The 25239-nt window shown below is 46.1% G+C and overlaps 3 protein-coding genes across 12 annotated transcripts; all 3 read right to left on the reverse strand.

Annotated features, from left to right (window-relative positions):
- Positions 1-110: 110 nt before the first annotated feature.
- LOC136550056 (vegetative cell wall protein gp1-like) lies at positions 111-1154 on the reverse strand. Of its 3 annotated transcripts, none has more exons than XM_066541499.1 (2): positions 653-1154; positions 111-315 (listed from the first exon to the last, which is right to left on the reverse strand). In XM_066541499.1, exon 1 carries the CDS (start codon positions 1068-1070, stop codon positions 669-671), a length of 402 nt encoding a protein of 133 aa, XP_066397596.1. In that variant the 5' UTR covers positions 1071-1154; the 3' UTR covers positions 111-315; positions 653-668. The 3 variants fall into 3 exon arrangements, 2 of the variants coding, with proteins under 2 accessions (XP_066397596.1, XP_066397595.1); XM_066541498.1 differs by having other exon boundaries at positions 112-321; XR_010782155.1 differs by having other exon boundaries at positions 119-321; positions 470-1148.
- Positions 1155-2494: 1340 nt separating this feature from the next.
- LOC136550057 (uncharacterized) lies at positions 2495-9037 on the reverse strand. 6 transcript variants are annotated; one of them, XM_066541502.1, is made up of 12 exons: positions 8880-9035; positions 8714-8793; positions 8110-8215; positions 4579-4677; positions 4409-4474; positions 4157-4270; positions 3767-3820; positions 3534-3636; positions 3388-3435; positions 3166-3287; positions 2854-3063; positions 2495-2774 (listed from the first exon to the last, which is right to left on the reverse strand). In XM_066541502.1, exons 1-11 carry the CDS (start codon positions 8943-8945, stop codon positions 2962-2964), a joined length of 960 nt encoding a protein of 319 aa, XP_066397599.1. In that variant the 5' UTR covers positions 8946-9035; the 3' UTR covers positions 2495-2774; positions 2854-2961. The 6 variants fall into 6 exon arrangements, with proteins under 6 accessions (XP_066397599.1, XP_066397598.1, XP_066397597.1 ...); XM_066541501.1 differs by having other exon boundaries at positions 2495-2768; positions 3534-3637; positions 3747-3820; XM_066541500.1 differs by having other exon boundaries at positions 3534-3635; positions 3745-3820; positions 8880-9034.
- A 5455-nt stretch (positions 9038-14492) lies between these two features.
- On the reverse strand, positions 14493-16919 carry LOC136552181 (2,3-bisphosphoglycerate-dependent phosphoglycerate mutase 1-like). 3 transcript variants are annotated; one of them, XM_066543718.1, is made up of 6 exons: positions 16638-16919; positions 16327-16420; positions 15421-15479; positions 15193-15311; positions 14946-15102; positions 14493-14787 (listed from the first exon to the last, which is right to left on the reverse strand). In XM_066543718.1, the coding sequence occupies exons 1-6, from the start codon at positions 16746-16748 to the stop codon at positions 14650-14652; spliced, it is 678 nt and encodes a 225-aa protein (XP_066399815.1). In that variant the 5' UTR covers positions 16749-16919; the 3' UTR covers positions 14493-14649. The 3 variants fall into 3 exon arrangements, with proteins under 3 accessions (XP_066399815.1, XP_066399814.1, XP_066399816.1); XM_066543717.1 differs by having other exon boundaries at positions 15418-15479; XM_066543719.1 differs by having other exon boundaries at positions 14493-14800; positions 15418-15479; positions 16638-16916.
- Positions 16920-25239: the final 8320 nt, after the last annotated feature.

Genomic DNA, 25239 nt, shown 5'->3' on the forward strand with positions numbered 1-25239 from the left:
GTGATTGGTTAGGGTTCCTTGTCTAGAATTCGATTACTGATTAAGATGAATGAACAAAATGCTAACCTTCTCACAGAGAAATTGAATCTTTCATTTGTTTGTAATATAGTAAATCATAACTTTCTCTTCTTATACAACAGTGAGGGTGAACTGACAAAGCATCTCAATCTAGCACATGCCTACCACAGCAGGCACAATGATATTGTAAGGGCTTCTCCAGTGGGCTCCTGAAAAGCGACTCATGGGCTGAGGTGGCAGGCCCTGAGTCGACTCATGCCACCGGAGCAATCGACTCATCTCATGAGAGAGATTGAACTGTACCTGCGTGAGTCGATTCATCGCCGGTCAAAAACGATTAAAATAAAGAAGCACAAACGGCTGATGACTCCTTGTGAGAGAGCGGCCGGACAAAAGCTAGGAAACTGTTTAACAGTTGTAATAGTTTTGTTTATTTATGCATAGGACTCACTTAGCTCAGAAATCGATCATCCAAAACTGACGTGGCCGTCCTTTTTCTTAGTTGCATCCACTCACCGCTAGAGATGGCCTAATGTCTCGGTGTTAAGAATTGGTGGCGGCGTATGTGAATCTGGTGAGTGGTGAGACGGCCAGCAATCAATCTAATTCAGTTGGGAACAGAAGAGGTGATTACACATGAGAGATGCGCTTCAGGACTTGGCGCCGTCGCTGGGCTTGGTATCGGCGGAGTCGTCCTTGCCGCCGGAGCCTGAGGAGGCGGCCGCGTGGGCGGCGAGGGCCTTGTCGTATGCGTCGAGCTCGTCGAAATATATGTCCCAGACGCAGCGGACGCAGCCACTGCCGCAGCAGTCGCCCGGGAGAGGCTTCTCCGGCGGCAGCGGCGTTGGCGTTGGCGTTGGCGTTGGCGCGGGCGCGGGAGCGGGAGCGGGAGCGGCGTCGGGCTTCGCGGTGCTGCCGTCGCGAGGGGTGGCCGACGCCATGGGCGCCTCGGGCGGGAGGCAGTGGCGGCGGCGGAGGAGGAGAGGGCGCGTCGGCCCGGGCAGGAGAGGCAGCAGGATCGGGGCCGGGACACGGACGACGGCGCCCAGCATACAGCCTCCCGCTCGTCGAAAGGGAGAAGGGACGCGGAGGAGGCTGCGTGATTGGGACGCAATTTGAAAGAGTCCAAGTGCCACAAGCCAGCGCGGACGAACAAATTGACAAACGACACGTCGAGCTTGGTTGATGGGCTGGTCCGTCTACGCTCGCTCGCTGGGTTAGTTTCCTTTCTGCGTGTGCCGAATCAACATCTGCCACAAACGGAGGGAGAGCCACCAAGAGTTCCACTTTCCCAACGATAATGATATAGGGCGGACGTCCGGACGGAACGGACGCACTCACGCCAAACCAACCCGTCGCAAGACCTGGACGCACCCACATCGAACCAACCCGCCGCACGCCGCTCCCGATCCTTACTCACTCCTGAGTCCCGCAGCGCTCATGTCACCCTCTCCGTTCTGCTGTCGCGCGCCGCGTGCTCGCTGGGAAACACCGCACGCCACCTCGTTGTCGTGCCCGCCCGTCCGCCGACACTCCCTCCCTTCCTCCCCTCACTCCTTCCCTCCCTCTACGAGCTCCATGCGACTTCGCATTGCCCAGCGACCAACTCTCGTGCCCCCCACCGCAGACGAGGACGAACGGCGGCGGCTCCGACGAGTTAGGTGGTCCTTCTCTGGATCTGAGCCCTCCTCCTCCTTCTCTGGATCTGAGCCATCCTCCTGCTCCTCCTCTGGATCTGAGCGCTCCCCCTCCTCCTTCTCCTCTGGATCTGAGGGACACGGCAGTGCCTAGGGTTCCGGCGAGCTCTGGGTCTCTATTCCCTCCTCCCCGTGTTGCAATGAGTGTTTTGAGATGTTGCAACAGATGATTTTGAATGTTGCAATGGAATTTTTCAGTCGTTGCAACAGATGTTTTTGCGATGTTGCAGTACTACTGCTTGAGATGTTGCAATATATAATTTTTGATGTTGCATCACATAATTTTTTATGTTGCAGCATATAATTTTCGATGTTGCAGCACATATTTTTTCGATATTGCAGCAAAAGTTTTTTCGATGTTGCAGTATATGTTTTTCAATGTTGCAGTACATATTTTTTTCGATGTCGCAGTACTTATTTTTTAGTTGTTACAGTAGATATTTTTTAAATGTTACCGTGCATGTTTTTCAATGTTACACTATATATTTTTTTAATGTTACAGTATTTACAACCTATTATTGCACTACATAGTTTTTTCATATATTTTTATAACCAGTTGAAGTCTTACATGCTTTTTTAAGACAGAGGCGCTGTAGAGGAACCGGGTGCGTTGGGGAACGGGAGTGAGAAGCGCGTTGGGGAGGAGAGGAAGCGCGGGTCCCGTTTCCCATTCTGTTCCCTGCGGGTGGGCGAGCATGGTTCCGTGTGGAGGGGGCGGGGCGGGGTCCTGTGCGGTACCGGCGTCCGGACGTGGGTTGCGTCGCTTTCCGAAACTTGGATATCAGAATTTTTACTTCTCCATCTGTAGTTCTGTATGTATAGACGTACGTAGCATATTACAGTTTTCAGTCAGACGAAACCAGAAAATCACATTATCCCAACAGCTAAACCAGCCAGGCCTTCGGGATGAAAGCTACTAGCTTAGGAAACGAAAAATGGGCAATCACGCGAATAAGAAGGGCGATTTGCTGTAAATGCGTGCTTCTCCTGGCTTATCTATTCTCTCCAATCCCTGTGCTCTCTTTGTGTGATCAGGTCCAGCATCAGGCGTATCTGAAACTGAAAAGATGAAAGCTGTTTAACACGCAGAGAATAGAGGACAAAGCTTCTGCGTTCTCTGCCAAATGGGCAAACGTACCTCCCCCCAGTTCTCTGCCAAACAACTTCAACCAAATTAAGCCATTGGTCCATCAGACTACGCGCAAGCGGGAAAACATGTATTTAGTGTAAACAGGATCAGCAGACTTTATATTGTTGGTCCTTGAAGCACTTTGACAACTTCCTCTGCTCTAGCCTGTATCTCTTTTAGATACTCAACCAGTACGCGTTGCTGGTAAGAACCACCTTCCTGTAGAACAGAAAGAGAAAGGAAGAACGTATATCAGTGGGAAAAGATGCTCAAGACAAGTCCCTCTGCTCCCTGTAGAATCCAGATGTTTGTGGTTCTCACCGTACGGATCAAGACTCTCTCAATTCTCTTGTTAATAACGGCATAAAGATCATCTGGTGAAACGTCTCCTTTTCCTACTGTAAGCCCGTCAAGCAACACCTTGTTCCACTCGTTCTCAGGCGCTGCATTGCATAATCTCCATTGATCAGATATGATGACTAGTAGATGCAGAGAGAGAGAGAGAGAGAGAGAGAGAGAGAGTCGCTGCGTGGAATTACAGACCCTGTATTACACATTCAAGGAACTTTTCGGGAACTACAACTTGCCCCCCTGAAAAATGGAAGGTGCTCATGAACAAAATGAAAGCGTAGTCCTGTCTCAACATCTCAGGTCGAACAGCCTAAAAGTAATGCATGAAGGAAGACTACCTTTGTACGCATAACTACGTTTTTGCAGAGATTTGGAAGCATATAACTGCAACACTTTTTGCAGCATAGCTTGAAGCCCAGGCTTATCTCCATCTTGTTTAGCCTAAACACATGTAACATATACTAATCACATGAAAAAAACTAAAATCTAATATAAGTTGGAATAAAAATAAACAACTTTCTAGCATAAAAAGCAGAAACTAACACTTACCTTGCCTCAACTGAGCACTAACTTCTGACAGAAATCCCTCATCAAGCTGTCCTTCTTGTTCTCGGCGTGTTATTTCCTGGGAATGTCAGAAGTTAGTGCTCAGTTGGTATGTGACACAGAAAATTACATATAATCAACCGAATCTCTGAAGCCCAAAAGAAATGTTGGTTGCAAAGTACAGACAACGGCAACAATAGGCACATGTAAATCATAATTTGAAAGAAATTGCTGAAGAAGAAATGTTCGGATATTTGCCCTGACAAGTACATTTTCACCACAAATTTGTTAATTACTGTAGATATCAGTGTAAGAAAGTTCAGTTTTATAGGCAGTGCAAATGCAAAGACCATGACAAAATGCAAGTAAAGGATGTAAAAAGCATTTAGAACAACAGGTAGAGATGTGACCATACTTTCTCCATCAATTTGAGAGTGTCTGGACCTCTTGGTGGCCACTGCACATCTCCCTCATGCATCACAGGACTAATGATTGCCTTCAGCACATCTGTTGATTGTTCAATCTTTTGCTGCATAACATAAGGGTAAAATTAGCAAATGGAACAATATCAGTAATCAGTAATCACAAAAGAAATACAAAGTTTTCCTCGCTTATGAGGACATAGGCAGAGGTACTATACTTATGCATGATGGAACATGGTTCTTACATCAGTCTTGTGAACAAGCCGGTCAACAATGTTCATGACATTTTCTGCCAGCTCTTCATAATCTTTCTGAGAACGCAAAACAGAGAAACCAATCACAAAGTTAAATTAACTGAGGTAGAAGATAATAACATCCATAGGAAGCAAAATTGTCTATATATGTGAAACCATGCTTTATCATCATCTGATTTGCAGAGGTCAATTCTAGCTGCTAGCCGAACCCAGAAACCAGCGTCGAATGACAGAACATTTTCAACCACTATTTGATCAAGCTGTTTATAAGAAAGAAAGGTGTATTAGTAATTTAATCACTTGAACTCATTATGTCAAAAGAAACAATAAAACAAGCAAGGATTCTCCCAGTTGGTTGAACAGAGAATAAGGCCTTCACTTAAAAAAAACAGGACACGTTAGTTTAATCTAGTGATACCTTTAGACAAACCCAAATACTGTACAAGCATGTAGAACACTATAGTAAGAATTGAGAAGACTAAAAGAAATAAGTCAAACTGCCAACTAACACTATACTCAGAGCAGTTGACTGAAACTTAGGTCCAGAGATAGATTTGCCAACCAGTTCTTAGTTCAGCTCTGCAAATGGTAAAACAAGAGAGCAGCATGGCTTCTTGGCCAGTGGAGGGCCGAGGGCTTTCACGTCATCCCAATTAGCGCCCACCTAGGGCTGACTATTGCATGGAGCCGCTTAAATCAGAAGCAGCTTCTCATAGTTCTGTTTGACTTCTACAGCTTCTAATGCTTTGAGGGACATGGCAGCAGGTGCTTTGGCGCGCAGTCCGAGCTGGTGGAGCGCCCACGGCATTCAAAGCCAAGGGCCCCATATGCGCACGAGTGGAGGTCCTACTCCTACAGGCCATGCTGATGGTGTCAAATCTGACCCTCTGCGGGCCTCGTCGCCCTGTGCCGAGGGACATGGTCCAGATCAGGCTGTTGTGCCCAACCCTCGTCCACCAAGGGAGGGATGCACTCCGAGGGATACAGCCTGCCATGCCGATCCTCATGCATCGGTTGGTGGCGTTATGCTTGGAGGCCCTGGCGCCATCTCCATCTGCAGCTCCTCTCTGTAGTACGTGACCTCACCGGTACACCGTTCACTCCACCTATGCCAGCCACCACTCTCCTCAGTGCTCCTCGCCTAGCGGTGCCCCACCTATCCCAAAGCCATCTTCCTGACCAGTGCCTCCTGCCCTCTTCTCCATGGCCCATGGGCCACATCCTATGCTGAAGGCCATGGCATCCCTGCTGACTCTCCACCGGATGGACGCGTTGTCCCATTTGCTCCAGCAGATCTGGCGTCTTCAAACCAATGTATACATTCTCTCTCTTTGTCATGGTGTGGCAGTGGATTGAGGTTTAAATCTACCCCTATTCTTTTTTTAAGAATCTCCAAATTACTTAGGGAGATTCGGTGCGACTGACAGTGATAGGAATGGCACCGGTGAGGCATGGCAGCGGATGCCTGTCAGCAGTCAGCTCCATAACAAGAAGGGCAGTTCACAGAGAAAACAGAGGCAGGTAACTCGTAAAGAGTTGTTGGAACTTCCAGGTCATTTACCTTTTTTGTCCACTCAAGTTAAATTAGTTAGTGAACTCTAAACTTGATTAAACTTGCCAGGAGTGGAGTGTAGGATGTTAATGTCTCACTCTGAGTATATTCACACTACAGGTTCATCAGGTGTGAGTTATGGAATTCCAGAACAGGCCCCTGATCTGACAGTGCTTTGATTTTAGTGATTTGAGCAGGTTAGTGCCAACATATTGTTCCTCTTACACTTATAGTTCACAGTCCATTGATATTTTGCATGAACCTCACTTTTTTTTTACCCATCACTGTCATAGTGGCAAAGGGTGAAACAGAATATGGTGTTACTAATTATTTTGTTCGCTTCCAGAGTTGCAACACAAGAAATAGATCATTTCATCACTTACTTTGGATCACGTGAAGTAGATAGTAGTAGAATAGAATGGAATGAGCGAAGGGCAGATGATGAATGTTGAATAAGATCATATTGTTTAAGACTACTTCCTTTTGTTATTTTGTTGCAAGATTTAAATTTGAGAGCACAAAAGCACCAGCAGGATTGCTTTTTTTAATAAATTCATCTAGAATTTTAGAGCTATCCTATGAACACGCCTGACTAAGTGGTACTTTCTATATTTCTATCCTAGTTGCTGATTTGCTATTTATTATGCTCAGGTCTGCTGGCCATGTGTATGATGAGGCTGAAGCTAAGACACTTATTGTTTTCCTTGTTGGGAGCCTGATGAAGACTTATCAATGTAACTAAACTGTCAGTTCATTGCTTATGAAAATGCTACAATGAGATATCTAACTACTGATACTGGTAGTGTCATATCAAGCCAGGAATATCTCAGTGCAAACACTCTTGTCACCGCCATTTTGATCTTCCTATTCTAGAGGCTCGGATATTTTGCAGAAAGTGCACATTTTATGGCAGCCTAATAATAAATTACATACACCCTATACATCAAATAAGATGCAACCTCTATGTCACTGATATATCACCATGGATATACAGTTTGCAGAATCAATTATACAAGAGAAACACGATAACAGTAACAGACTCAATTTAGTTATAGCCTATTGTTTTAGAACTCCCCTGTCTGTATGACTTTATCAGCTCCTTGTTTTGATACCTTCTTTGGTGTGCTCATTGGTCAACTTATTGCCAATGTTATGTTGTTATGTCAAATGTTTTCATAACAGATGTGCAAGCAGCAATCGAGAAGCAATTTAACATCATCAGATTTAATTCAACTCAAATTCGAGATTTTGTTCTTTCTTTTAGGATGCAAGATCAGATGTACATCTGGGTCAGCTTAGTTATAGATTTACAATATAGGTCTGAAATTCAGTTACCACTTACCACTATGGTTTCCAATTTTCTTCTCTTGCTTGTTTTTTGATCTTCTCTTGCTTGTTTTTTGATCATATCATTATGATTTCAATAGACATCCACATTGCAATGAAATGGGTGGGTTATCTATTTCTAGAAGGGGTTAACTGTGTGGGAAACTCTACCTTTTATTATTTGTGTTTGAGAGGATTTGGAGATTGAGGGTGAAAATCAGTTTGTTAGATATAACAGATGTTGATTGTTCTCTCTGGGGGAAAAAGATGGATATCCTTTTCTTCATGTACTTGGTTATGTGATATGCATGTACTGGGAAGATAAATCATATCTCATTATCATTTGTTCAGATGCATAAATATGCTTTATGTATTAGACAGGGCAGTTTGCTGTGTTCCCAGCCATGTTGGTGTTTTGAGCCAGGTAGCAGCTCATCAACATTGTATTACAAATTGAAATTCATGAGTTGAGCTTTTCAGTTTCTAGGCCCATTTTTCCTAAGTTGCCTTTCTATCTATATTGCTATTTACATTCTTATGCTGCTGTTCCTTTAAAAAAAAATCTCATGCATCTGTTACTGTAGAAAGTCATAACGAATGAAGTGGCCCTACACGAAACATGGGCATGTGCAGATCACTAGTTTCGAACAAGCAACACAGGAAGCAAGCTCTAAGACTGGTGGTTTTCAAACTGAAGGAGATCTATAGTGTGAAGTCTGGATCGAAATGTAGGACAGTAACCACAGTTCAAAAAGGATAATGTGAACTAAATACCAGGCCAGAGTGAAGACAGAAATCACATATTCACGGTTACCTCTCTAGGATTTGCGTTCCTCAGCATATCAATCAGCCAATCCACTTCTACGGTCTTCTTGAGGGATTCTTCAGGAGGTTTATCAGCTGCGCATAATAAAGTCGTCCTGCTTATCGAAATCATAAGTCCTTAATTAAGAATATTATCTACCGATTTTCATGTCAAAGTTCACGATAGAAAAATAGATCCTGATGACCGCAGGTAGTTTGAACACGAATCACAAATTTGCGTCAGCAACTCAGCAAAGTTATCATATCCAAACTTTCGAACAATAGCCATGCTACTACTTGATTGGTTACAATTCCAGGGTCACATTTAAATGTTGAGCAACCACAAAACACAATGGCAGTTCTACAGCAATGTTCAGTGCGTGCTCATTGTTCAGTTATAAAAGTTCCCAATTCATTAAATTTCTTAATCCCCGGCACAGCTATGCCACAGCATGGCTAAGGAGAGGATCGGTTTAATACACTGTTAACCAATCAGACCAAATCGCACAATTGAGCAAAATAAAGGTCGTTACTACTTCTTAATCCAAAAGCACCCACCAAGTGCGCACAAGTAAATTTAACTAAAAAGCGGAAAGCAAGGATAGAACACGAACCGTCTCCGCCGTTCAGCATGGAATGCTCTCCGCCCGGCGGACTGCACCGGGATCCCCCAACACCACCGACGGGGCAAACTCTGGTTAACACAAAGGCGGACGATTAGAGTACGCTTTGAGTTCGTTGGAGAAAACAAATTAGGATGACCAGGGTGAAGAGTGCAACCGCGATGGGAGATGGGGACGGAGGCAGTGGCCGGAGCGACGTGGATGCGGCGGTGGCCGTCGCCATCGCCGGCCGGGGACGGAAGCAGTGGAGGTGCGGGCGGTATGCTCCACACCTGTGGAACTGGTAGATACTAGATAGAGCTGTGAGCCTGTGACTGTGAGCGTCACACTTGGGATGGGTTCATCCCGGATCTGAGGTCCTAGTGGGATGATATCATCCCCTCTTTATGTCCTAGAGCGTGTTTGGTTTGGAGGTGGGACATGAAATGGGTGGGTGGAAAAGACTCACCATATTAGGGAATATGTATACCTCTAGATTTAGGGATACACCCATTCCGTCGAAAATGAGTTATGAGCTCGTTCCTCGCAAAAGGCGATATCATCTGTTTCCTGCCTGCGGTGGAACCTCGCGTTGCTTCTCCGAGCCACCTAGCGCCATTAAGCTCCGTCTGCTCCTCGTCGCACCACAGTGAAGCCCACTTCATTGCTCCGTCCGCTCCCCATCGCGCAACATGAGCAGGCGCAACCACCGTGTCGCCCCGCTCATGTTGCGCCTCATGACGAGATCTAATAGCGCAGTAAGCGACGATGGCTTGCAGGCCTAGCAGGTGAGGGCGGATGCGTTGGGAGAGGACAAGAGCACGTAGGGGCAAGAGCGACGGGCATGGCTACGCTGAACGGGGAAGCAGCAATGGACGGAGCAAGTAGGGGTCGGGGGTGACAACGAAGCGCTCAACGATGGAGGCAGATGATGGAAGAAGGAGTAGAAAGGAATAGAAGAGACTAACATCTAGGGCGCACTTGATAGTTGCCTAATAGATAGGAAACTATGTTGAATCCTCTCAGTCCCCTTCCCTCGTATCAAACATAGAACATGGATGACCCTAGTCCCCTCAACTAAATAAAAAGATGGAATCATCCAAAAAAAACTAAAATAGACCCATCTCGTCCCTCGTGTTCCCAAACAAACACACTCTAAAAATAGAATATCTCAATTGGTGTTATCCTGCCCTGCCCTCGTCTATACAATATTTTCCCCTTCATCTTTCCATGGCAGCCTCCCATCGATGACCGCAGACAATCTCATCCTTCGTTGCGCCTCATCCAATGATCGCGAATGACACGATCAAGAAGACAATGAAGAAGCCCGTGGTGTACAATTTATGACATGTACTTAGGGTAATATGGTATTTTGATTACATTTCCCTTGTCTCATTGACTAAGTTCAAATCTCTCAATTTGTTGAGTACTTCATGTCTTACTACACTTTCTGAAACCATCTTATAATTTTTCAGTAGGCGGAATAAGCAATTTGATCCTTAAGCTTTCACGCAAAGCTCACATTTGTCCTCCAACTTTCAAAAGGGTTATTTTAGTTTTCTAACTTAGAGTTTCGGCACAATGTCATCCTCCAACATGTCTTGCCACGTTAGGTCACCTCATCAGCACAGTCGCCCCAAATCAATGGCTAGTTTGGTCTGGGGGTGTTATAAATAGAGTGTGGTCGGCATTTGGCCGGCTCTCTTGGCTCTCCAACTAATCAAACACCCTTGTGAGCTTGTGTAAACATCTCCCACTCATCTCTTTGCCTAGTGCTTCATCCATATTGAGATTGGGATTGATTCCAGTGCATTTGCATTGAGTTCTTGCATCTAGTGGGACTAGTGATCAATTGAGTTGTGTTTTTATTGTTACTCTTGGTGGTTGCCACCACCTAGATGAATTGGAGCAGCTGGTGGTCGTTGAGGAAGATTGGTGCTTGTTCTTCGCCTCCGCCCGATTGATATTGTGAGAGGTATTGATCCCACCTCGTGGAGTGCAAAGGGATACTCTAGTGAAATTGTGGCTAGATGGAGTGCACCATTTGAGTGGTTCTTGTGGCACCCTTGGTGATTCTATCTTGTCATGCTAGTTAACTTGCGAACCATCACTTGTGGACTTGCCACAACGAGAGCGTAGATTGTCAGCAAGCAACCGAATCTCGGAGATATATCTTGTGTCATCACTTGCCCTCGTTGGTTTGCATACTACTCACTCTTGCAATTACTTTCATATATTGGTTGTGTGTAGTTATTGTTTGCCTTGAGCTAGAGTAGTTGTAGTTTTAGTTGTAAGTAGTTTTAGTTGCTTTCTTAAGTAGCTCTTGCTAGTTGTAGCTCTTTAGCTTAGTTGGTAGCTTGTTTGCTTGTGTGACATAGACTAGACACCAAGCTACTAGAATTGTGTAGGGGCTTGCATTAGGTGAAATGTGCTAGAGCAAGTAGTTGCTATTAGGGCTTTTTATTGTACTAATCAACCTTAGCTCTAGTGTTTATGGTTTGCAGGAAAAAAATTTATAGGCTATTCAGACATCTAGGTCCTTAATGATTTTGTGTACTTATATGGAAGGACAAGTATTCTTTATTTTTTTTTGTTCTTGCAAATTGTTCAATTTAATTAGTTTAGTTAGACAAGGATATAGTGAGAGGCATTTGAATATTAGTGCACATGATGTTCTGAACTCTATTAGTAATGCTTATCCCTCCATGATTGATTGAATTTGTTACAATTGGAGTTGATGGTTCTTTGCGTATTTAAGTTGTAGCATCTTAGACTGGTTGGTCGAACTAAAGTTATCTGTATTTAGAAATATTCCTTGCTAGTGCTCTTTTCACGGAGGTGCTTAATGTAGCATGCTAATAGTTACAGCCAGAAGACTGGGGCCTTGTTTAGATGCCATCCAAATTCTAAGTTTTTTTACTCTCTTCATCACATCAATTTTTAGCTGCTTGCATGGAGTATTAAATGTAGATAAAAAAATAACTAATTACACAGTTTAGTTGGAAATCACGAGATGAATCTTTTGAGCCTAGTTGGTCCAACGATTGGACAATATTTACCTAATAAGACGAAAGTGGTACTATTTATCGGGTTCAAAAAATTTGCAAAGTGAACCAGGCCTGGAATGATAGTTGATACTAAAGACAAGGAGTAGAGCCCAAAGTTCTGTATTGTTTCAGGTGCTCTTTGAAAGGTGCTTCTATAAGATGTTTTCTATTATTAGTGTTTAGAAACTAATTGTCACATCTATATAATGCCATTTTCGCCTGTTGTATGTTGATGGATGCCGTATAGTGACGCTCCTGCTCAAAAAGAGATCACGAGAATAGCCCGATTAACACATCGCCATGTTATCTTCTGGGCCCTGCCGTGTTGCCCGGCGTGCCCAGGAGCAGCCCAGGCACAGCCCTATGCATCGGGCCAGACTGGCCTAGGCCCGTTGCTCACCGTGTTTGGTCGTGCTCGTGCCGGACTAAAATATTGTGCTTGAGCCGGACCGTCGTGCATGCACACCTATATTCCTAAGGCCCCGTTTAATTCTGATTTTTTTTTTTGGCGTTTGGCTACTGTAGCACTTTCATTTGTATTTGACAAAAATTATCTAATTATGGACTATTTAGGCTTAAAAGATTCGTCTCACGATTTCTCGGCTAACTGTGTAATTAATTTTTTTTTTCGTTTACATTCAGTACTCCATGCATATGCCATAAAATTTGATGTGATGGAAAATCTTGAAAATTTTTTGTTTTTAGCTTGCATCTAAACGGGGCCTAAATGTTCCTAACTGTGATAGGCTTGGCAAAGGGCATCTGATGTTTTAGTGTAAGTACCGTGCGAAGTAGTGACAGATCGTTGAGAAAATAAAAAAAGTGATCATCAATCTAACAAGAAATACACCACTAGAGTACAGCGCGTGTACTGGTGCGTAAATTCAGTTGCTCTATGTCTGTTTAGTTCCACTTCATTTTACCAAATTTTTCAAGATTTTTCGTCACATCGAATTTTTGGACGCATGTATAAAGCATTAAATATAAATAAAAAATAAAACTAATTACACAATTTAGACGAAATCTACGAGACAAATCTTTTAAGCCTAATTAGATTATGATTGGACACTAATTGTCAAATAACAAAAAAAAAAAACACTACAGTTACATTTTGTAAAAAATTTCGCATCTAAACTGGGCCTAGTAGGACTGGTGCAGAAATATCCGGAGTAGAGTACTATGGTGTGGTGGTGTTGCCCTAGCCTACCAGAAGCAGTTGTACTGCCTGACTCTGCTTGGGTTAATCCGTACTGTACTCCAGCACTGTGTCAGTAGCAGGTGGAGTCCGAGCCCTACAAGCAAGTCCTGCGTCAGTGCTGTGCCCTCAGCCCGTCACTGGCTCACTGCCGCGGCAACGCCATGCACACGCAGCATGGTGGTGCAGTGGGAGTTGTACGTACGCCAGGGTACAGTCGAGTGGTTGCAGGCATGCAGGCTGCAGACCATCCGGCGCAGTAACTTCTTGTCGACTGGGATGAGAGGTTGAGAGGGCATGTTTGGATCAGGGTTACTACTTCTATGGCCTTGTTGGACTCGCTGAAATTTAACTGAATTAATTATAAATATTGTTCTGATTGAATTACTATAAAAAAATATTATTTTAATTAAAAAAATAAGTTAAATAATGCGAATTATAAGGTAAACTGAATAAGCCCCGTATATAAGTCACTTCTTGCGGCGTCCCCATGGGCCATGGCTGCGTGCGCGAGCATGGACTAGCTCAATAGCTCATGGCGTTGAGGGAGTGGTGGTGCGCCCACGATGTGGTGTACGCGCAGTATGCCACGAGGAACGATGGCTTGGCGATGAGGCCATGACCTTGCAAAGCTGTCGGCATAGATTTTTTTTAACATTTTTTAAATAAATTTTAAATTTAATATTGTTTTTTTAAAACTAATATTTTTGGCCATGCCTATTTTTTGGCGTGGCGAAACACCTGTACCGTACCATGCAGGGTGGCACGGCGAGGGGATGATGTGGGGACGATTGGGGCGCTGACCGGTGACGTGGCAGGTCTGCCGCGTCACCGATCTTTGCGCGGCAGTCCCAGATAAATATCGTCCGCGAGCCGTCCTCCCTCTGTCTGCCTGTCCGCCCGCCGCCGGCCTTGGCCGCCCGCCCGCCTACCTGGTCGCCCGCCGGCAGCGCCCGCCCGCCCTGCTGGCCGCGCCACGCACGGCGGCGCGCCACTCCCACCGCGCCTGCACGCGCCCACGGCGCCGGCCGCGTCACGAACGTCGGCGCACCACGGCCGCCCCCCCCTCGCGCCATCCGACGACGCACATAGGTATTTATAAAATTCAACTAGCTTTTGTAAAATTCATATAAGTATTTGTTAGGGATAACAACAGTCTCATGTGCAATGAATTCTGCGTGTATGTTTCGTTAAATTTCTTCTGTAAAATATATTCATCACCTTTCGTTTTAGAGTTGGCAAAGAAGCTTTTATTATAGGGGCTCTTGCGTTTGTACCCTTGTTTTGTATCGAAATTGTGATTTTGCCCCTATTTTTTTGACTTTGTGAATTTACCCCTACTGTGTCGTTCACGAAGCACCAGTTTGCCCCTGCTCCGTCATCCACCCTTAACGGTGTTAAACTTTGTACAAAAGGACATGAATGCCCATGCGATTTTGCCCCTGTTTGTTATGCCTAATTGTGATTTTACCCTGATTTGGAATTAGACTTTTTTATTGTATGCTGACAATTGATTAAATTTGGTCAAACATATTTGGCACAACTTGCAATTATTTGAACTTAGATTTAATATTGATAAATACTCAAAATTTTGGGGCCAAAAGGTTCATGATCCTGGGATGGGAGATTACATAAGATGCTACAGAGATCGATTCATATGTAGACAGTGGACTGAACTCTGCCGTGTTTCAGTGTGATGTAAATGATCACGCTGCACACATACACCTCTCCATGTACAAGCTAAGGCTAGGATCGTCAGCGACTCTAGCCCTGGACGCTGCCACCTTCTCCTGGTGAAACCTCCCGAAGTCGGCGCCGAGGCCGACGTCCCCGTCCCGCTTCATCTTCTCCGCCAGCCTCGACAGAAACATATTTAGAATTAGTTGGTAGAGATAATTGAAGGCTAACCATAGTTTCAAAACCAAAGCTTGCAGCATCTGACTTTTGTAAGCATACAAAGCAACATGTAAACTGAAATAGTAGTGTCTGATAATATCCTTACTTGGTCTTTGAAATAAGCAACTGCTCTCTCTGCACACATCTCAAGGCTCTCTCCATTTGGGGTAGGAATATCATAACTGTGACGCCATTCATGAACTTGTTCTTTACCAAATCGATCAGCGGTTTCTTGCTTGTTAAGGCCTTGAAGCTCACCATACCTTAGATGGCAAGGTAAAATTACATGTCAGGTTCAACAAGAAATAATACAATGCACCAGATAATCATTCTAGACTACAGGAAACTCTTACATTCGTTCATTCAACTGCCAAGCTGTTATGACACGAATGGACTGCTTCTTTGTCTCTTCACTGTATATCTGACTCCACTTGTGAGCTTGTTCACTCTCATTGTGCACAATGATTGGAACCTAAAATGGTCAGTGGCAGATGCCATAACCTCTTTAGTTTATCAATTGCAAACATGAACACGCTCGATATGAATACTGGAAATATAAAAGGAAAAGATTTTAAAACCTTCTTACGACGATGCTGCATCATGGCAAGCATAGCGGTCATCTGAATGAGTGCGCTTTCACCTACAAGCACGTGAACAATAATCTTATAATATATTTAGAACATTAAGCTTGACAGAAACATATTTAGAACATCAAGCTCTGGCTCCGGTCGGCGTACAGCGACCCGCTCATGCCGAGGTCAAAGCTGGAGGGGGCGTAGCTGACGTCCAGCCCCCTCAGTTCCCACTCCGTCTGAAAAGGGCCACAGCAAAAAAAAAACGACGCATTTCGATCACCTTCTGTTCATAAACAGACATTAGCTCCTGAGGAACGTATAGTTTTCCTTCATCACCTAGAACTGGGTCGCAAACTACAGCATGTTTGCAATTAGCAAACAAGAATTAACCATGTCTAGTCAGTCTCTAGCTATGACCGAACTTGTCCCAGTTAAATCAAATTTAGTAAAGAAGCAAGCATACAAATAACAAAAGGGGGAAAGGTTACCATATAAAAGATCAGGATTGACTGATCATAATTTGTCAACAACTTATAGCACAGTATCTAATAAGGAAACTGAGCCTATATAACCTGAGAACCATAAACAGCATGGCACTGATTTTTTGCTTGCTATCATGGCGAAATATCATCAGTGACCAAGCAATTAATCAACTTTCTATTTCCTAGACATGAAGGGCGGGCAGGTCTAGTTAAAAGAAGTTATGAAAGTTTCACCTGTTAATAAATGGGTATAATGAAGCAACTGATTTGCCTCCAGTCCTTCAATAAGATCCCATAGCTATTTGCCATTGAGAACCTGACCTCTAAATGTTGGGTATCCTGAGATAACACATAACGGGAAATCAGGAATTATTTAGGTGTCCCAAGCAAATTACACATGAGATTCTGTACGCGTACGATGTACCTTTACCTGTATGATTAGAAAACTGTACAGAGTTTATTGGATCCACATCAAAGCCAAGGAGTTGCAGGGGAAAGACGGACGATTTGTTGCCAACATACCCCTGAATTGGATCAATCAGGGAATGAGAAGAGCATACTATGAAATAAGAAGGTGAAAATGCTTAACAATTCCTACTCTGAATCAAAATCCATGCAGAGACATAGAGGCAGTTGCAGAGTCTGAGAGTCCGGGCTCCTCTTATCATTGAGGGGAGCAAGCAGGAACCTAGATAACAGATGGATGACAGGACGGGATCAGGCAGGGCAGCGGCGATGGACCTGGACGGTGTGGGACTGGATGCTGAGCATGCGGTCGGTGTCGGACGGCAGCGTGATGGACAGGATCGGCGGCCGCGCCATCTTGGGGTACACCGCCGCCGCCCTCCTCATCCTCGTCCTCCAGCCCCTCCGCGTCAGCAGCTGCAGCGACCACCACGACCCAAACGCGTCACTGCAGGCACAGCGCAGCAGACACGCTTTAAGCGAGAACCAATGCACTCCTGGTCAAAACTCCGGTGGTAGCTTAGCGCGGGGACGTCGGATCCGGTGGCGGCACAGGGAGCCCCCTATCTCCTCCCTCCAGCGACGGCGCAGCACGGGGACCGAGGAGCTCCTCTGTCTCCTTCTCTGGCAGCGTGGATCTAGGCGAGGAGGTCCTCCCTCTCTCTCAAGCCCGCCGGCCATGCTCGCACAGGCGCAGCGCCTGGAGGAAGTTTGTGCCCTCACCTAGAGCCGTGGCCCCGCGCCCACAACCAGGAGGCAGCCCCTTCCCACGCCCGCGCTCTAGAGCCACGACCTCCCCTTCTGTGCTTCTGCAGCCACCGCCGCCGGGAACCTGCGCTCATGAATAGCCCGAGCCCGATGCAGACAGACGACGCCCATGCTTCAGTCTAGGATGGACGAGGAGATAAGCATAAGGGGCATTATGGTCATTTAGCCCTTGCTTTTCAGATTTGGAATTTTTTTAATTCGTTTAATCCATGTTAATTTGACGAACGTGAGAAGTAGGGGCAAACGGACCATTCAGTTTAAAATAACAAGGGTAAAAACACAAAGTTAAAAAAGTAAGGGCAAAATCACAATTGGCTTATTGGACAAGGGTAAGAACACCATTATCCCTTTATTATATATATTATTATCGTAAGGCTATGGTTATCTTTCTATATTATCTGTATCTATTTTTATTTTAAAGTTAGCAAAGAAGCTTTTAGCATACTCAGCGGCACGAAACCATGGTTTTGTTTTCCTACATTATCCATAGATACGTTCACCCGCCCATAGATACATTCATCCGTTTTTGTATAGCAGTTAGTAACGAAACCTCTAGCATACTCATTAGCATGGTGCCATGAATAGCTTCTCGTATTATCCGTATTTATTTTCATTCTAAAGTTGGTAAAGAAGCTTTTAGCGTACTCGCTCGCGCAAAGCCGTGGCTTTAATTTGCCTTTTCAAGTTGAGCGTAAATGCTTAAATGTGGAGAGCGAGTGGGGAAAGGCTGTCGTTTCTGGTGGATGGAAATGGGCTATCATGAGAGGAAAGAAATGAAAGCTATATAGCAAATGCAGTTATCTCTCCAATTATAGATTGTGTAAATTATATACTGTAAATCAACAGTGCAATGAAAAAGAAAGGAAAGCTATATAGCAAATGCAGTTATGACATCTTCTAGTTGTCTTGTGTCTGAACAGCTATACATAGAAGTTGCTTATTTTCCTTGTGAAGTTGTTTAATATGTCTGTTAATGTTACTTTGAATATATATATATATATATATATATATATATATATATATGTGTGTGTGTGTGTGTGTGTGTGTGTGTGTGTGTTTTCATATTGTGTTCGTATTGCATAACAAGTAGTTCAAATTTTGCAATGCTACATAATGTTAATTTGAATATTGTTAATTTGAATACTCTAACCCTTTGTTTATCAATTTGTAATAGGATAACCTCTCCCACGCAGCACCAGTTGTACCCCCTTCTTGAGGTAGAGTACGACGATCCACACCGAGCACACTTCTTGACTGACATCGACGTAGAGGTGCCCTTGCCTCCTTTGAGGCCCCGCACGCACACTAGGGCGCACCATTGGGACGAACGTTACGCGCTGTACATACGACGTGCTGGCTTCCCCGAGCTTGTCTATGTTGTCAACTACGGTCTTCTGTCCCTTGACCCAGCACTACTTACTGCAGCTGTAGACATGTGCGAGTGCCTTTATTGTACGTAAACGTTCTTATAACAAATTTGAGGTAACTAACAGTCGTTCTATTCTTATAACAGGTGAATGTCTAAGACCCACACGTTTCACTTACCTTGCGGCGAGATAACCTTGACCATGCAGAACGTGAAGGCTATCATTGGCCTTCGGTTGGGGAGACTTTCAGTGATAGGTACAGTTGACAACGATCACTAGAGGGAGCTGGTGGCTCAGTTCAGTGGCTTTCTTCCACCAGATGATGAGGTTTTCAAGAAAAATAAGTGAGCAATTCAAGCCTATTTAATACCTGCTTTGCTTTTTTGCAGCCATCAGGTCTCATTTTCTTTGGTAAATTTCAAAAAAAGTTTCGGTGTTTCGTCGTTATGGATCACAGAGCGCTTTGATTACTTAGACCCGTAGGCTGCTGAGGCTCAGATTGACAGGTTCACTAGAGTGTGGCTCTGGCACTTCCTTGGTGCTTTCCTATTCCCAAACACCTCGGGCAATACCATCAGCTGGATCTTTCTTGACATACTACGCCAGTCGTGGGATAACATAGCGGCATATAGCTAGGGCAGTGCAGTCCTGACATGGACATATTGACAGCTATGGGCCTGTTCGCTTGTCTGAATTCTAGAGGAATCTGAATGGTGGAAGAATGCTGGAGGAATTTATGAGAGAAAAACACTATTTTGGATGAAAAAAATAAGCGGATCAAGCTAGGTTTCTGGATGTGTTGCCTGCCATCGCACCTTAGGGTATGCGAACCTTAGGGGTGGCTCCTACCTATTCCAGGTTTGGTGTTGGGAACGATGGCTCGTTGGGAGGCCCCTTGTTACTGGTTTCCCTGTAAGTACTTCAGTTCACTATATTCTTTGAGGCAGTTACATATGATGAAATTATTAATGGCTAATTCATTATCTTGTTCAATGCAGCATTCGAACAGGCAGGATACACTCCCTATAGCTCTATATATCTAGATGCAAGCAGAGTTAGTTAGAGAAAATGCGAGGCGCAAGTTCAGGGAGTATACGGACTGTCTCGACATCCTAACACAGCACCAGGTTACACTCTCTTTACTATCATGTGTCTTGTTCAATGTACACTATATCACAACCTAAGTCAATTACGAAATGTTCGGTGCATTGGTGTCCTTAGGATGCTTTGGAGCTCTAGGACTATCTAAGTCTTGTCACTGGGATGAGTCAGACGAGTATCACTGTAATGTCCCTCTTATTTTTTTCCACGTGGTCAAGATTCACTTGCCCATTAGGGTTTGCAGGCAGTGTGGAAAAATGATAGGCTACCCACCACCGCTTTACTCCACCAACCAAGAATTACACGGATGCGTTATCGATTAATAACAAAGCTACAATTCAGAGATGTGTATAGTACAACTAACCATCATTTTATTGTAGGTATGACCGTAGGAAGAGGTACAAGACCAAGGATTGATGCGTGACACACAACGCGTATATCCAGTTGTGGCAGACCAGTCTCCGATAGCCGGTCGATGCGGGTCCCCCACATGATCAGCACACCTTCGACGAGTACCTATGGTGGCTTCACAGGTCTACGAGGACACATATCAAGCCCCCTATCGACATAATATGCTCGGCAGTCCACCGAGGGGTATCCCACGATGGTAGATTTGTTGGTGAGGATGCGCGTAATTAGAAACCGGATGGTGACACAAGGCGTAGAGATAACGATTTAGACAGGTTCAGGCCATCTAATCGACGTAATACCCTACATCCTATGTCTTTGGTGTATTATATTGAATATATGATATCGAGTAGAGGACCCTGCCTCTCCTTATATACTCTGGAGGGGCAGGGTTACAAGTAAAGTATCCTATTTGGTACTATACAATGTCTTGCGGTGCACATCGAGCAGCGCCGTGCACGCCTTGATCTTATGGGCCAGGCCACCTCCGATGGTGCGACCCATGTCTTGGGGGCTATACCCCCACAGTTAGTCCCCGAGCCTGACAGTAGGTGATGCAGTCATGTGGTGCCAGGATCATAAAATAGAAGACCAGCCGAGCAGGCAGCCAGTCCTCGGGCGTAGCCTCAAGATGAGAACAAGCACATTCACCACAAGGTGAAGTGTGCCCACTTAGTCCCCGAGCCTGCTAGAAGATGAAGAATGAATCTTATAGTAGGGTCAAAGAAAAATAAGTCTGAAAGCTTGCTGACGTCGTCTGACATGAACGTATCAAGACCCCAGACGTGCTACCCAAGATCAGCACCCTGATCCGAATAGTATGGAGTAGCTTGATAGCACACCAATGAGACGTAACAAGATCCAAGCACCGAGGAGTCCCCGGCGTAGCCGGTGATGTCCGACCTACCAGGGAGTTCCTGATGTAGCTGGCGGTGATCAAGAACCAAGGAGCGAGGAGTCCCCAGCGTAGGCGGTGATGACTGAGCATCGAGGAGCGAGGAGTCTCCGGCGTCGCTGGCGATGACCGAGCACCGAGGAGCAAGGAGTCCTCGGTGTCAGCGGCGATGACTGAGCACCGAGGAGCGAGGAGCGAGGAGTCCCTGGTGTAGGCGGCGATGACCGAGCACCGAGGAGCGAGGAGTCCCCGGCGTCGCTGGCGATGACCGAGCACCAATGAGTGAGGAGTCCCCGACGTCGCTGGCGATGACTAAGCACCGAGGAGCGAGGAGTCCCCGGCGTCGCTGGTGATGACCGAGGAGCAAGGAGTCCTAGGTGTTGGCGGCAATGTCCGAGCACCAAGGAGCGAGGAGTCCCCGGCGTCGCTGACGATGACAGAGCACCGAGGATCGAGGAGTCCCCGACATCGCTGGCGATGACCGAGCACCGAGGAGTCCTTGGTGTAGGCAACGAGGTCCGAGCACCGACGTAGCTGACGACACCCGTGTGGTGAAGTGTGCCCACTTAGTCCTCGAGCGCGAAGAATCCGAGCACTGAGGAGTAACCAGCATAGCTGGCGATGAAGCACAAGCATTGAACAGTCTGGTCAACTGGTCGGTGGCGAAGTGAACATTGAGTAGAAACGATCGGCGAACAGTCCGATCAACTGGTCGGCGATGGAGTCCATGAACCAAGCAGTCCATCCAGTTGATCGGTGGAAAAGTCCAAGCACCAGGTGGTCCGATCACCTGGACAATGATCCTGTAATACAAACATGTAGAGCAGGTAGTACATGATGCACAAATAAATAAACTCTGGAGAAAAATCAGCAATGGTAATGAAACAGAGTATGTAGTTTGGCGATCAGTTGGCATGAAAATATATTTATATTTAATATAAACTGCCCGAATAGTTAGTGTGTAGCTGAGTCTCCAGCCCTAGCTAGCCCATAGTCCATAACATCGAGCGCGGAGCCCGTGCATATGTAGGAGGAATAGACGTGACCAAGGAGCCGCTGCCGACCACCCATAACGCAGAGCGCGGAGCCCGTAGCACGTGTAGGGAGGAGCCGAAGACAGGGCCGTCTCTGAAGGCATCCGAGCATCAACGCGACTGTTTGGGGGTTTGAAAAATCATTTGGAGAGCAAACATAGAGAAAATAGTTCGGAGAAACATTATAGTGATATACGGAGATTGGAGAATATTTAGAAGAATATTAAAGCGAGACTTAGCTTTAGACAGAATGTCTGGTCGGCGGCGTATGATGTTATCTGGTCAGCGACGCGGGCAGCTCGCTTGCAGCTCCGCGGCAATGAGGGATGTCGGCGAGGGCCACCGAGTAATGACGACGAGACAACGGTGAGGGACGTTGGTGAAGGATGTCGGCGAGGGCCATCGGCAAAGGCCGCCGAGCGGTGAGGATGAGTCGACGGCAAGGGACATCGGCGAAGGATGTCGGCGAAGGCCGCCGAGCGGTGACGATGAGTCGACGGCGAGGGATGTCGGCAAAAGATGTCGGTGAAGGCTGCCAAGTGGTGACGATGAGGGATGTCGGCGAAAGATGTTGGCGAAGGCCGCCGAGCAGTGACGACAAGTCGACGGCGAGAGACATCGGTGAAAGATGTCGGTGAAGGCCGCCAAGCGGTGACGACGAGTCGACGGCGAGGGATGTCGGCGAAGGCCACCGAGCGGCGACGATGAGTCAACGGCGAGGGACGTCGGTGAAGGATGTCAACGAGGGCTGTCGGCGAAAGCCACCGAGCGGTGACGATGAGTCGACGACGAGGGACGTCGGTGAAAGATGTCGACGAGGGCTATCGGCGAAGGCCGCCGAGGGCAGCGGCGGCGAGTCATCGACGAGGGCTAATGAGGGTAGCGGCGGCGAGTGGTCAGCGAGGGCTGACGAGAGCAGCAACGGTGAGTCGTCGATGAGGGCCAACCAGAGCAGCAGCGGCTAGTCGTCGACGAGGGCTGACGAGAGCAGCAACGGCGAGTCATCGGCGAGGGCCAACCAGAGCAGCAGCGGCTAGTCGTCGACGAGGGCTGACGAGAGCAGCAGCGACAAGTTGTTGGTGAAGACAACCTCGAAGGTGGTTTTGAGATTATATCTGTTGTCGCAGGGGCTGGTGTAGCAGCGATGAATCATCGTAATGGACCGGGATGGATCTCCATGAGATTGACGACGAGAACGCGTTGTTGATTTGAGGTCTATCTGGCTCGCCATGGATCAAGCGCACACCCCTACTTGGCGCGCCAACTGGCGACATAATATGTTCGGCAGTCCACCGAGGGGTATCCTACAATGGTAGATTTGTCGGTGGGGATGCGCGTAATTAGGAACCAAATGGTGACACAAGGCGCAGAGACAATGATTTAGACAGGTTTAGGCCATCTGATCGACGTAATACCCTACGTCCTGTGTCTTTGATGTATTATATTGAATACATGATATCGAGTAGAGGACCCCTGCCTCTCCTTATATACTCTAGAGGGGCAGGGTTATAAGTAAAGTATCCTATTTGGTATTATACAATGTCTTGCGGTGCACGTCGAGCAGTGCCGTGCACGCCTTAATCTTGTGGGTCGGGCCACCTCCGATGGTGTGGCCCATGTCTTGGGGGCCATACCCCTACACCACCGTACACTGAGGAGGCGATTGACGAGGACGACGAGGAAGATGTGATCGAAGATGTGTATGACGTTGCCACTAGGGACGACACACAACTACAGAGAACCCCGCTTTAAAGATACGTGGTAAGATACTTGAATGGTACAATTTATTATCCATTTGATATTAAGTATATGTACTAAAACTGTCTAACCGCGTTTCTGTACCCAGGCGACACAATTGTCAAGGCTATCCAACGAAGCAGCGTTTTGGCTTCACGAGTCTAGAGGGCAGGGGCCAGGCGTTCTCGAGACTTTTGTAGAGTTAAACATAAACTTGTCTGTTCCAAAAATATTTTTTAGTGTATATGCGTTTGGGAAATGCACTAACTTTAACATCTATTTATGCAGATGGTGAAGCGGAGCTGTAGGAAGCTAGCTCAGAAGTTGAGCTGTATGGACGCTCCTTGGGTGGAACCTGATTACCCGGCACGGTCGGGTGGCACTTCTTCTGGCTCTTTGAGGAACCCAGCCGGCTCTTCTCAGCCGGTAATAGGTGTCGCTTTTGTTGTGCGTACACCACCATATTATAGCACTAGAAAGGACCCTGCAAACGAGGACGATGACGACGACCCCCTGGGCTTCCGCATACAGCACCACCAGTGGGACCCTTAGCAACAGGACGAGATCGGTATGTCTCAGCTAGGTGGTGTCCCGTTTGGTATCCAATGAGCCTCACAGGTAGTAACAAATGTAGTTTCTTTAAATACGTAGGCTCCATGAACTAACGATCATAAAGATTATAAGTAATCGTGCATATCATATACTTGCAGGGTACGAGCCGTATGCACCGAGAACACGACCACACCGACGTTGGCTACACTCCCAATATGTTGCCTACAAATTTAAAGAGACAGGGATCCTTACACTCCTGGCACTTAGTTGGTTATGTCGAACTTATATCGAACGAATATTGTCGTCCGAAACTTACAGACTTAGTTAGTTATGCCGAACTTATGTCGAACCAATAAAAATGTTATGTGGCAACTTATCAACTTACGTAAGGACTTCATTTCTTTGCTTCATATTCGTTTCAATGCGTCGCGACACTTGTAGTTGTTCAGCTCGCATTCAATTACAATTGAGGCTGGTTGGCTTCTGTCTACGTCTAGGTCCTGCCGTGCCGTGGGCCTTGACGTGTCAGTGCTGCGTCGTGGGCCTTGACGCGTCAGTGCCGCGCTATGTATGGTGGCGCGGCAGACCTGCCACGTCACTGGTCAGTGCCCCCGTTGTCGCCACTTCATTTCTTTTGCCGAGCCATCATGCATGACGCGGCACAGGTGTTTCGCCACGCTAGAAAAATAGACGCGATCAAAAATATTAGTTTTGAAAACAATAAAACAGTGCTAAATTTAAAATTAATTAAAAAAATATTCAAAATAAAAAAAAAATTCCCGGCACCCCCTAGTACTAGTAGCGTGTGCTTACGCCACGTCCGCATCAGCTGCTATCCATTGGCGTGCATGGGCCCTCTGGCTAGCTCATGCTCCTCCATTTTGCTCCCAGCAGCGTCTTCCTTCCCCGTCTCTGCGGCCTTGTTTAGTTTTAAAAAGTTTTTCTAAAAAATACTATAGTAGTCATCATATTAAATCTTATGATATATATATAGAGTATTAAATATAAACGAAAAA

The sequence above is a fragment of the Miscanthus floridulus genome, chromosome 4, assembly GCF_019320115.1.
Source record: "Miscanthus floridulus cultivar M001 chromosome 4, ASM1932011v1, whole genome shotgun sequence".
In the NCBI taxonomy this organism is placed as follows: domain Eukaryota; kingdom Viridiplantae; phylum Streptophyta; class Magnoliopsida; order Poales; family Poaceae; genus Miscanthus; species Miscanthus floridulus.